The sequence below is a fragment of the Abramis brama genome (assembly GCF_963993115.1).
Source record: "Abramis brama genome assembly, chromosome: 9".
Taxonomy (NCBI): domain Eukaryota; kingdom Metazoa; phylum Chordata; class Actinopteri; order Cypriniformes; family Leuciscidae; genus Abramis; species Abramis brama.
In genome coordinates this window covers 14,426,003-14,438,947 of record NC_139971.1, presented here as the reverse complement: position 1 = coordinate 14,438,947, position 12,945 = coordinate 14,426,003, and the positions used below count along the sequence as shown (strand labels likewise).

Genomic DNA, 12,945 nt, shown 5'->3' with positions numbered 1-12,945 from the left:
TGTGTGTGTGTGTGTGTGTGTATTCTGTCTAACTTAAGCAACTGTACACGCTCAAAAAAACATTTTATGTTTGTTAAATTAAGCATTATGCTTTATGGAGTCAATATAATGCCGCATAGTTTTGCAAAATAATAAAGTATCGCAAAAGAAAATAAAGTTTTGCAAAACAAAAATAAAGTTTTGAGGAAAGAAAAAATGTTTTGCTCACAAAAAAAAAGAATGGCAATGGGGAAAAAAGTATATATATATATATATAAAAAAGATTTGCAAAATAAAATAAAGTACTGCAAAAAGAAAGATATAATTAATTGCAAAAATCAATGACAGCTGCAATCCTATTTTATCTCTGCAACATATTTTTCATACTCACACCTACTAAGTTATTTGCAACGCTGCTTTTATTCTGCGTTTCAGTCAAGCGTGTGCTCGCAATACCGTTTTCCCTTTGCGCTGCACTTTTCTCTGCGTTTCTCTTCTTGGCGCTGTTTTGACGTGGGGGTGGAGTCAAGAAACCCCGCGAAGTCACGTCATCAGCAGGATACGCTACGCACTTACTTTACAGTCTATGGCTACGCAGCAGATCGCAAAACAATTCATGTTACCATGGCAGAGCAGAGGCATGCAGGTGATGGATTCCAGGTATGTACAGTTGACTGTTTCCCTTTATTTCATAAACATTAAAATGTGCATTGTTTTGTTGTTGTTGTTGTTGTTGTTGTTGTTGTTTAATTTAATGCGATTAGTAGTAACTAGGGTGACCTTACGATACGTCCTATTTTTCTCTGCCCAAAATGTCCGGGATTCGGCTTTTGAATGAATGAAAAAAGATTAGCGTATCCTGCTGATGACGTGACTTCGCGGGGTTTCTTGACTCCACCCCCACGTCAAAACAGCGCCAAGAAGAGAAACGCAGAGAAAAGTGCAGCGCAAAGGGAAAACGGTATTGCGAGCACACGCTTGACTGAAACGCAGAATAAAAGCAGCGTTGCAAATAACTTAGTAGGTGTGAGAATATATATATATACTTTTTTCCCTATTGCCATTCTTTTTTTTTTGTGAACAAAACATTTTTTCTTTCCTCAAAACTTTATTTTTGTTTTGCAAAACTTTATTTTCTTTTGCGATACTTTATTATTTTGCAAAACTATGCGGCATTATATTGACTCCATAATGCTTCTCTCTTGTTTGCAGTTGTACGTGCAGATGAGTTTAAACCCAGGCTGCAATAGCAAGGTTTATACCATAAGACCACTGAACATGCACTGGTAGTAAGTAATTATATTTTTGGGGGTGTTTAAGATTCCCCCACTTCCAAAAATTAAATCCCTGAATGGCTTTATTTAGACAGCTGAACTACAAACTACTGACATTTTCAAGAGAATCAAGGGGCTCTTTCATTGAATAAAAAAGAGAACTTTGTGAAAACCGTGACTCATACAGCCACTCTTACTGTAGTATTACCTAACTTCACTTTTTCCAAAGCTACTGCACGAACCTCTGGTCTGTCGTAGATATGTTCCATACTTTCTGTTAGTTTTATTATTCATTCATTATGTTCAAACTATGGCTCTGCAGAATGCTTGATTCTGATTGGTTTACAGAAATTCCAATGTGTTTAATTTTAAATGCATTACACTTTAAATTTAAAGTTTACACTTTAAAACTTTTTTCAAATTATTGAAATTTTGCTAATGTGACCACATTTTAAGAGTCTTAAAGCTCTTAATCAAATTACAAACCAAATAACCAAAAAGTTATTTTATTTATTTATATTATTTTAGTTGTTTTATTTTTATAGCACTGCAATTTCAGAAGCTGAGAGTAGCCGAAATCTGATTGGAGTGTCCAGCCCAAAAATGTGAACACCAATTAATGTTTGTGACTAAGTCATGTATATGACTAAAACAATCTTACTCAATAGCTGCCTTCATTTGAATAAGAACTCACTTCTTGACCGTTACAAAATTCTGTTTTATATAGTATGAATGTGTGTAGTGTGAGCGAATTTCAGACGCATTGCATCTGCCATGTCATGTGACATTGTCAATTGTTTTGCTTCGCAGCCAATTTCAACTTCTCTCCTTTGGCATCATGGGATAATAAAGTGTCCATCGGATGCACACTTCAGAATCTTGGCAAAAGTAGTAGGTCATTCAGGTACATTTTACCCTCTGTTTTATGAATACTGTAAATTCGAACATACACACTGATTTTTGCCTTTTATATAGTAGAGCAGTAGGCATGTTCCGGTGCAGGAAATCTCTCTCTCACACTCACACACAAACACACTCTCTCTCTCTCACACACGCACACACACACACTCTCTCTCTCTCTCTCTCTCTCCCTCTCTCTCTCACACACACACACACACACACACACACACACACACACACACACACACAAAGAGATGAATGACATTATAATTCTGCAATATTCTGTCATCATAAGAGAGTCATGTGACTGAGGAACTGCTGTAGTTTTCAAATTACTCTGACAAATTCAACAGAGAGCAATTCTAAATATAATTTAGAATATTTATACACATATATTTCTGATAGTGTGTGTGTGTGTGTGTGTGCGTGTGTGTGTGTGTGTGTGCGTGCGTGCGTGCGTGCGTGTGTGTGTGTGTGTGTTTGGGAAAGGCTTGTGTGTTCTGCAATAAATGTGACTCACAAATTTTGGCTGGAGGCATCAGCTGCATTAATGCACAGATAGGTCATGTCCTAATGGAGAGAGCAAAAACAAATAGATAGTTGAATATAGGGTTAATAAAGGTGTTCTGAAGTAAAGCGATGCGTTTTGCATACTTGCGTCTGACCGTCTGCCGGAAGCTAGTTATGTTAGTTGATAAAGTTTTAATTATGGATATTTTTCTTACACAAATGCATCGCTTCACTTCAAAAGGCCTTTATGAACCCACCAGAGCCGTGTGGATCAATTTTATCATGGATGGATGCGCTTTGATGGACTTCCAAAAAAATATACCCATTGACTCCCAATATAAAGCTTGGAAGAGCCAGGACATTTTTTAATAAAACTCCGATTGTATTCGTCTATACACCTAGGATGGCTTCAGGGTGAGTAAATCATGGGCTAATTTTCATTTTGGGTGAACTATCCCTTCAAATTTGATGAAATTTAAATGACTGTTAATATCATGTAATGTTTCCAGAAAGAACCCATATGTTGTGTGTATGATAAAATGTTCAGGGGGAACTCATAATGGAAAGTTAAATGAACAACAGCTGTACAGTTTATCATTGCTGCCCCCTGCTGCTCATAACACACATACTGAACAATGCAACAAGCAGCCTCATTTAGCTTTAATATTCCTAGAAATAAACCACTAAATCCTGTCAGATTAAAGTTATTATACATTCACATAATTTTTTATGAACATGTTTAAAGCATACAAAACATGCCTCAAACTGCTCTGAGCTTAGCTCCATGTAACATTAAGTACAATTTCACAGAAGTAAAATTTACATTACAGTGCCAAAACATTAATGGAAAAGTTCTCTCCTTGTAGTCTCTGTGGAACGCTGTTCTTACCTCTAACGCAGGCTTGGCATTGTTGCACACGGAGAGGATATGGGTGATGCCATTGCGGGACAGACTGTCTCTGTTTTCCGAGTCTGTTTAATGACAAAATTGTGTTTAGCATGCACCCACTGTGCGGTTTTCAACTTAAGTGCTTCTAAACATTGCAGTGCTCACCAGGTCTGAATGCAATCAGCAGGTCTTGAAACAATCTATATCGTTAAAAGCGATATATAAATGAAGCGGAATATATGTGGATATTCCAGCATATTATGCCCACTTTCAGGATGTCTTCTTCTGCCCGAGACGAGTGTCTCAATTACCACCTCATAGACCATGGACTGTGTCATTGTCCTGATTCCTGGTGAACCAGTGCCCGGAGAAAAGATTTATCCACTTTCCATACCTGAATAAGCAAGCCATGGAGGATTACATGGCTGAGGCTCTGAAACCAGACTATATCTGTACATCAACATCCCCTGCTGCTTTCAGCTTCTTCTTTGAGGTCAAAAAGGATGGAAGCTTCGGCCTTGCATTGACTACAGATCTCTCAACAAAATTACAGTCAAGTTCCGGTACCCTTCCCCTCATCCTTGCTGCACTAGAACTGTTGCATGGAGTAACGGTTTTTCAGCAAACTTGACCTGCGCAGTGCCTACAACCTGATCTGGAGTGGTTACAACCTTCTACAATGCGAGTAAATCATTCGCATATGTGACCAAATTTCACAAGAGGCGGCTAAAAAAATTCTTTAATTATCCAATTGCTAGTAAATTGTACGATTACAGTCACCTGTAATTGAGTTACTAAAAAAGTGTTACGAACTGCTCTGAGACACGAAGGTTGAGATCCAAATGCAGCTTTAATTAATGGGCAATCCAGACACATAATCCAATATACAGGCAATAGGTCAAAACACAGGTAGGCCGTCCAAACAAACAAATAAACAAACAAACAAACAAACAAACAAAACAGGCAGGGGTCAGAGGCAAAAGAGCAATCCACGAAACAGGCAAGAAATCCAAAAACCAAGAGACATGAAACCAGGGAAAACGCTCAGAAAAGCAGTGCAACAACATACAAAACTTCACAGTGAGTGAATGAGTGAACATGGTATAAATAGGCTGAGACTAACAGGATAATGAGACACAGGTGAATGCAATCAGTGATGATGAGTCCGGGCAGTGAGTTATGAGAAATGTAGTTTGTGAGGGAGTGATAATAGTCTGGTGTGGAGTACCCTCTGGTGGCTCTCAAGGGCACTCCAGCTGGTGACGGTTACAAAAAGTAAGTTTAGCTCCAATATAATTTCATTGCCTACTGAGCTTTACGCACCGTCGATTGGCTGAGAGCACCCTCTGTCGCTTTCTCTCACACACGCGATCTCACCTTGAAAGAAAGAGAGAGCACATGCAGGGCTTGTTGACTGAACTGTCACTGTCCCTATCAGCGAAGTGCTGCATCGCCATGAATGTTTATCATTTACACATGCTTTTAAGCCTCGCCAGTTTCAAGTGCAAGAAGACGTGAAGGATAGTTCACTCGGGAGTTTTGTGTGCGCAAACTGCACATCTGAAGCACGAGCCCAGAAAGCCGTGTCTGACAGCACATTAATACTGAATTAAGATCTCTTTCAGGTCTTCTTGCGCTTGAATGGACAATTTCACACTTGTCGAGCATCGTAGTAAACATAGTCGGTTATGTCTTAAGGGGAGACACGGCAGGCAAAAACATAGTTTTTTTTTTAACTGGTCAATTTTGAGATTTTGGGCTATTTGTCTTCAATAGCATGTCTTCTTTCAGACTTGTGGTGAAAAAAAAGTCAAAAATACACATTTAGGTCTTTGTTTTACTACACTTTGTCTATTTGCGTCTGTAGATTTCTCCTAAATTCAACAAAAGTTGTCGTTCTAAATCCACATGCTGCTCCGCGATCGCTGTCTGCACCCTGTCATCACATATACCATTGGAAAGCTCTCTCTCTCTCCTGTACAATGTTGTAGGATACAAATATGGTAATTTCCTCTTTTTTTTATCAGCAACCAATCGTGAAAGTACAATGGGGCATTTAACTCTAAAAGCGAAATCTCATTGGTTGATGTTAATTTTATAGGCCGTTTTCTCAAAATGTTTTTTTTCTCATACTCTGAGCCAGAAATCTCCACTTCAGCAGCACTTACATACACCAAACTTTCCAGTTGTATTCCTATCTATATTATTAAAGGGATAGTTCACTTTGAAATTAAATTTTGGTATGTTTTAGCTTACCTCAAGGGAATCCAAGATGTAGGTGTCTTTTTTTCCGCAGTAGTTTCAATTTTGATATTTTTAGGTCAAACCGTTCTTGTCTGTCAGTAATATAATGCAGGTCTATGGCTACTGTCTCAAAGAGCATGCACAGAGTCCAAATTAAAACAATTCCCCGTCGTCCAAATTAAACAATTCCCCATCGTAAGTACACATTGATGGCCTAAGACACGAAACGAGCGGTTTGTGTGAGAAAACGAACAGTATTTATATTGTTTTTACCTTTTGTACACAGCGACGTCCAAGTGATCTGAGGGCGCGGGCGCTTCCTAGTGTGTGACGTGTACGCAGACTGGTGCATAGATATATACACTAGATGTCGCCTTGGCGACGGCAGTTCATTGAACAAACACCTACATCTTGGATGCCCTTGAGGTAAGCTAAAACATACCAAAATTTTATCTCAAAGTGAACTATCCCTTTAAGGTTTTTACAGAGGGGTTTGTTCATATATCATTCAGATTCAGATTTATGATTTATTTAATGGATTTATATATGAAGAGTTCAGATGCAAAAGCCTCTAAATGCCATCTGAAATTTTCTTCTAGAATGATCATTTTTATCAAGCTTGTATATTTAAGTTCAGTAAATTCACTTAAATGGCAATGCAAATTACCTATTAATTGTCATTTAAGTGAAATTACTGAACTTAAATAAACGAGCTTGATAAAAATGATCATTCTAGAAGAAAATTTCAGATGCCATTTAGAGGCTTTTGCATCTGAACTCTTCATATTCTGATTTATTTATATTCTGATTTATTTAATGATTTTTTAATGGCTGTTGACAGTTTTTTCTGATTAATGGAGTGATAAAAAAGAGATATCCAAAATCCCCTCTGTAAAAACCTTTGACTCTAATATGTCAACAAAATGAAACAAGAATTTTGAATCTGGCTTTATCCAATGTTCAGATTTCTCTTCTGGAAATATATGCAAATTAGCACATATTTAATGAGGTACTACCTAATTTGCATATTTAAACATAAATATTCTAAAAACTTGTAATACAAAAGATATTTGTCAGTAATCAACTGGGGAAGTTTCATGTTGATATCTATTAGTTTTTTGTTTGTTTTTTCTATTCACCTGGGGTGTCTCCCCTTAAGTGAATGTAAACAGTTGAGAAAGAAAATGCATGTGTACAGTATCAGTTTACTGGATCTGTGCAATATATCTTAAAGTGGCAGCCTAATATTCCTGTTGATGTCTATTTTAATGTTAATCAAGCAACAGACTGCAAAAATCACCCAATGCTCTTGACTGAATAACTTTTGTAACTTTAATAAGGATTCATCTATATACAATTTATATCGTGAAAACTATGCAGTTATTTTACATTTGATTAGGCTACTTTATTCAATTTCTGTACCTAATCTACCTAATCTGTACTCTTAGATCTACCTGTAAAACCTGAGAAACACTGTTTATTATTTAATTCGCATCTTTGTTCAATTGTTTATTTGTGCTATTCCTTGTAGTTTGATTATTGGATCTTGTTTTATTGCAGACTGTTTACTTGACTTTAATAGTGTTTGAAATGTATATTTTTATATTCATATTTTATATATATATTATTTTTTTTTCATTTGCATTGTTCTTGCATTCCATATAAAAAGCCTGGTGAGTAAAATTATTACTGAAATAAAAAAATTACTAACCAATGGCGACTTGAGATTAAGTGTGTCCACTGTCCAGTGTGAATTCCAACAGAGCTCCACCCAGTTTCTCGGCAACATCATCAGTGCTGACGGTATCAAGATGGACGCGGGGAAGGTTGAAGCAGTCAAATCCTGGCGTATTCCTATGACATCGGCAACCAAGAGTTATTAGCCAAATAGCTCTCAAAGATTAACGGCACTGGCTGGAAAGAACTTGTCATCTGTTCCTGGTTCTCACTAACCACTGCAACTTGGAATATCTGCATGATACCAAACGCCTAAACCAATGACAGGCCAGGTGGGCTCTTTACCCTGTTCAATATCACGAATCACCTATCTTCCAGGGTCAACTGAACTGTAAAGCTGATGCTCCTTCCCACCTGTATGCACCTGAGGAAAGCAGGATCCATCCCACCAGCCTGGAAATTGTCACAATCACCAGCTGGAGTGGCCATCAGAGGGCACTCCATCCCGGACCATCACCACACTATCACAGACTCCATTCCCCACAATCCTTTGCCCAGACTAATCAGCCATGATTACATCCACCTGTGTGACTCATTACCTCACCCTATAATAGCCTGGTTATCTCAGTCATTCACTGCGAAGTCTTGCCTAGTGTTACTCTGCATCTCTGAGCATTCTCCCTCGTTTCATGTCTCTTGGTTCTTGGATTTTAGCCTGTTTCTTGGATTCCCCTTTTGCCTGTGTTCCCTGCCTTTTTGTTTGTTTGTTTGTTTGTTTGGACTGCCTTCCTGTGCTTGACCCTTTGCCTGTATTTGGATTACGATTCTGGATTACTCAATAAAAACTGCATTTGGATCACAAGCCTTTCAAGTCTCGGAGCAGTTTGCAAAAGAAGACTTTGCCATGCACAGATTCAGCAGCCGTGTGAGACCCGTGGATCCAGCAGTTCAACTTGTCCGTTTACAGCAAGGTAACAAATCACTCGAGTACCACACCCGAGATTTCCTAGACCTTGCGCATCTCACGACTTTCCTGATTTTGCCCTTATTGACTTTTAATGTTATGAACTCAATGATCTATACCAATCCAAGGTATAGGTATCATCAGGGATGGTCCTCGCGGATCACTGGTTGAGTTTTTGGATTATGCACTGTTGCTGGCCAGTTCATCTTTTACTATGAGTTTTGCCAACAAGGAGCCCTGCAATCCCAAAGTACCCACTAAAGCCAAATGTTTCCATACTCCAACTGTAATGTCAGGAGTTATTCACACTACGCCTGTGTCTTCGGAAAAGATGGCTGCCACGCCTGCGTCTTCGGACAAGTTGGCCGCCCTTCCAGAGTCTCGTCCTGTCATGGCCGCCCTTCCAGAGTCTCATCCCGTCAGGGCCACCATTCCTCAGACAAGATGGCCGCCACTATGCCCGTGTCTTCGGACAAGATGGCCGTCTCTACGCCTGTGTCTTCGGACAAGATGGCCACCGCTACGACTGTATCTTCGGACAAGATGGCCACCCCACCAGAGCCCTCTGCCAAGATGGCCGCCACGCCAGAACCCTCTGCCAAGATGACCACCCACACGCCTGAGCCCTCTGCCAAGATGGCCGCCCACATGCCTGAGCCCTCGGAGGTTGCAGTGTTGACCATATGGGCTACGGCTGTCTTGTGTGTGTGGAACAGAGTATGTGAGCGGAGCGGAAAGAATTTGCGCTCCACGCTCAAAGCATTTCATAATTACTCCGCTCAAGCTCCGCTCTGGGTGTACAATTTTCCGCTCCTCGCTCGCTCCCCACTCCGTCCTTAATATGTGACGTCCGGCTCCGTTTTCGCTCCACAGTAAAAAAAAAATATATATTTTTTTTAAATAACACCAACCTCTGATCAGAAGATGCATGTACTGTAAAACGAATACGCAGTACTAAGAGAAGAACATCCACATACTTTATTGGAATTTTGAACAGCCCCAAACCAATAAATTAGGCTATCCTTTAGCTCACTTTTAAACAAAGCAAAATAAATAATAAGTGTATATATATATATATATATATATATATATATATATATATATATATATATATATATATATTAAAACATTATATTAAATAAATTATAAAACGAAAAACATACATTAAATAAAATAAATAAATAAATCACAAACTAAAATATGAAGTTAAACAAATTGCCAAACGAAAAAATATAGATCTCTTTAAGCCAACTTTTATAAAATCGTCCATCATATAATGGAGTTGCACAGGCGGAAATCACGAGGGGGTCGGTAAAAATATCATTAAAAGCATGTGTAAAATTAATTACATGATATATACTTTATATAAATGTTTGTGAAAGTACTAGTAAAACAATACAAATGCAAACAAATGCAAAATATGATTAGAAACATTTTGAGTCCCCCTCCGTTGCCTCACAGTGGTTTGGTCCTGACTCGTGATTCGTAATTGAGCCATAGTGGAGCGTTTTCGGAGCGAGAGAAAATCACAACGCTCCGACATAAAAAAAATCCGCTCCTCGCTCCTGGCAAAATCACGCAACTCCGTTCCTCTCCCACTCCGCACCGTTCACATACTCTGGTGTGGAATGCACGCACATCGGCTCCAGCCCCTGACCAGAGTCCAGTGAAGGCTCCAACCCCAGAGTTTAGCCCAGAGCTCTGCCCAGTGCCCACTGTCGTCCACCCTGTGGCCGCTCCAGCCCATGAGCCCGTTCCAGAGTCGGCACCTCCCTGGCCCCCTGAACTGTCGACGCCTCCCTGACTCCCTGGCCCCCTGAATTGTCGGCGCCTCCCTGGCTGCCTGCGCCGCCCTGGCCACCTGTCCTGCCGCAGTCTCCAGGTCCTCTTCCTCTCCACGGACCTGGCCCTCCATCCCTCTACTCCACCTTCCTCCTGGCTCCTTTGAGGAGGGGCTATGTCACGATCACCAGCTGGAGTGGCCACCAGAGGGCACTCCACCCCGGACCTTCACCACACTATCACGGACTCCATTCCCCATAATCCTTTGCCCAGAGTAATCAGCCATGATTACATCCACCTGTATTTGTATTACGATTCTGGATTACTCAGTAAAAGCTGCGTTTGGATCAGCAACCTTTGTGTCTCGGAGCAGTACATAACAGACATGCACATACACCTAATAATATAGCAATAAAAGGCCTCCTTCCCTTTACCTCTGTACAAATAAAACGTTGTCAAAATGATTCCAGTTCACATGGATACGCAGAAGCGACAATAAATTCTGTATTATGAATTTTTAAGGCCGGACAAGTAATTTGGTGAGGCCAATTTGTACAGAAAGACTTCATGCCTGCTCACATATTTATTCAAATGCGCATACCTATAGACTAGACACGTAGTACACATGTGCACGCCATCTGCGTTTTCACGGATTGATGTTTGCGCGGAGATGATAACGCTTAAAAAAAAAAACACTTGAACTTTGGAACTTATTTCAAGGTTTGCGTTCTCAAGCCACCAGGCACTGTTGTTGTGCAGATGAGCAGGTTGGAGCACATTAAGGGTTTTCTATTAGAACAGTGTTGTGTAAGCGGCCCCTAAGTTAATAACTAATAATCTTTGCAACGGAAGTGAATCAATCAAAACTAACTAGCTGGACAATAACTTTATTCTAGAGCTGTTGTAAAGCCAAAACAATCTCTATTACGTTAATGTCCTATTATCACTGTAAAGCTGCTTTGAAACAATCTATATTGTTAAAAGTGCTATATAAATGAAGGTGACTTGACTTGACTAATAATATTAATTTATTATTTTGCCTGCAAAACTGCTATAACTGGAATATGATCAAACATGATGGAATAAGATGTGTTATGTGTGCTGAGATCTCAGATGCAGTTGATTTCATCTAAGGCTGTGACTGGAAGTCAGTTGTAGTTATGTTATTGCTCATCCCTTCAATTATTGTTGTAATTCTGCTTGTTAACAGCAGGGGTTTATAACTAATAACTAATAACACCAGCGAACACAGTGTCCGAATTTGCTCACTTGTTATAATTCACTCTGTTGAGTGGACTAGTAAATTAATGTATACTATATGAATAGTGAAATTAAATATATGAATAGTGAATAAGGGTTTAAGGTAGGGGTGGGCGATATGGCAAAAATATCATATCACGTTTTTTTTCAGGAAAATCACGATTCACGATTCTTTTTTATGTTGGTTTTACTATTTTGTGACTGAGCATTACAGCCAAACTAATGTCCATATTTTAAAAACAAAGCCTTAGGTAACAAAATAAAAAAATAAAAAAATGGCAGACAGGGGCGAAGATAAAAATTATTTTCTTTGTTATTAAATATTAAGATACACATTACACATACACAACTTAATATACAAATTAAATAAACAGTGCTTTATGTTTTCAGCTACAGTAGGTGTATTTAACAGTAGCATTGAAGAAAGTAATTAAATGAACAAATATGAAAATAAAACAAAACAGACTTCACTGTATAAATTATACATTGATACTTATTAAAGCTACTATTAAAGTTATCAGTCAATAGCACTGAGTGATTTTCTCTTTGCATTTTGTTTTATTAACATTAAAGGAATAGTTCTCCTAAAAATTCAAATTGTCATAATTTACTCTCTCAAGTTGTTTTAAACTCGAATAAGTTTCTTTCTTCTGTTGAAAATAAAAGTTATTTGGAAGTAGGTGGGTAACCAAACAGTTGATGTGCCCCAGTGACAACCATACAGGGCCTGAAGTTAACTTTTTTGACCACCAGCCACTGTGGCGGGTGGATTTAAAAATCCACCTGCCACAGTGACTTTTTACCAGACAGTTTTTTTTGGCCTCATAAAAGGTGAAAAAAAGGAATTGCCCAAACATTTGTTCTTTAACTTGTAAGAATACACATTTAAGTGCTGTCAAGTTATTAACGAGATGAGATCCATACAAGTAATAATAACTCTTAGAATACAGATATAGCAGCTCGTATGTAAACAAATCACACGCGGCTGTGTTGATGGCTGGGCAGCTGTTAGTTGCAGCGTTCAGGAACCGTTAAGCAGAACTAAATTAATATTGTTATTACTGGTAAAGTTACCGGGTAGGCTACCGGACATTTTCTCACCGGTTCCCAACTCCCAACATCTGTGCAACTGTCATTGTAATGTAGCCTATGTCAGCGTTGCATTATCTCATCTCATCTCACCAACAGTTTAATACTTAACTCACACATTCAAACGTAGTCAGAGAAGGGCCTCATCTTTCTCTCCGATCACATACACGTTCCGAAAAACTCAAACTGCGCTGCTTTCAAAGATGCTTTCTTTACTCCAGTAATGTGCCGCCACATTTTTTAGCTAAAATCAAACGAAATGGCTGACTTCGTTTAAATGTCAAAGAACAACAGTTGCAAAAAAAAAAAAAAACCTTCGCAAGGACCCGGCCCCTTTAGTTACTGTTGCTATGTCCGACAAGCTACACCGCGCTCAC

At 39.0% G+C, this 12,945-nt stretch overlaps 1 protein-coding gene across 9 annotated transcripts in view; it reads right to left on the bottom strand.

Annotated features, from left to right (window-relative positions):
• dusp22a (dual specificity phosphatase 22a) overlaps positions 1 to 12,945 on the bottom strand; it is a 164,058-nt gene that overhangs the window by 105,784 nt on the left and 45,329 nt on the right. For 7 of the 9 annotated variants that reach the window (XM_084123521.1, XM_084123523.1, XM_084123522.1 and 4 more), the window contains 2 exons: positions 3,553 to 3,635; positions 2,674 to 2,723 (listed from right to left, as the gene is read on the bottom strand). The exons of 1 other annotated variant lie outside the window; for it this stretch is intronic. In XM_084123521.1, coding sequence (XP_083979647.1) covers positions 2,674 to 2,723; positions 3,553 to 3,635 — 133 coding nt within the window. Of the gene's footprint in view, positions 1 to 2,673; positions 2,724 to 3,552; positions 3,636 to 7,507; positions 7,651 to 12,945 lie in introns of all 9 variants that reach the window. One more of the 9 variants, XM_084123517.1, reaches the window with a different exon arrangement.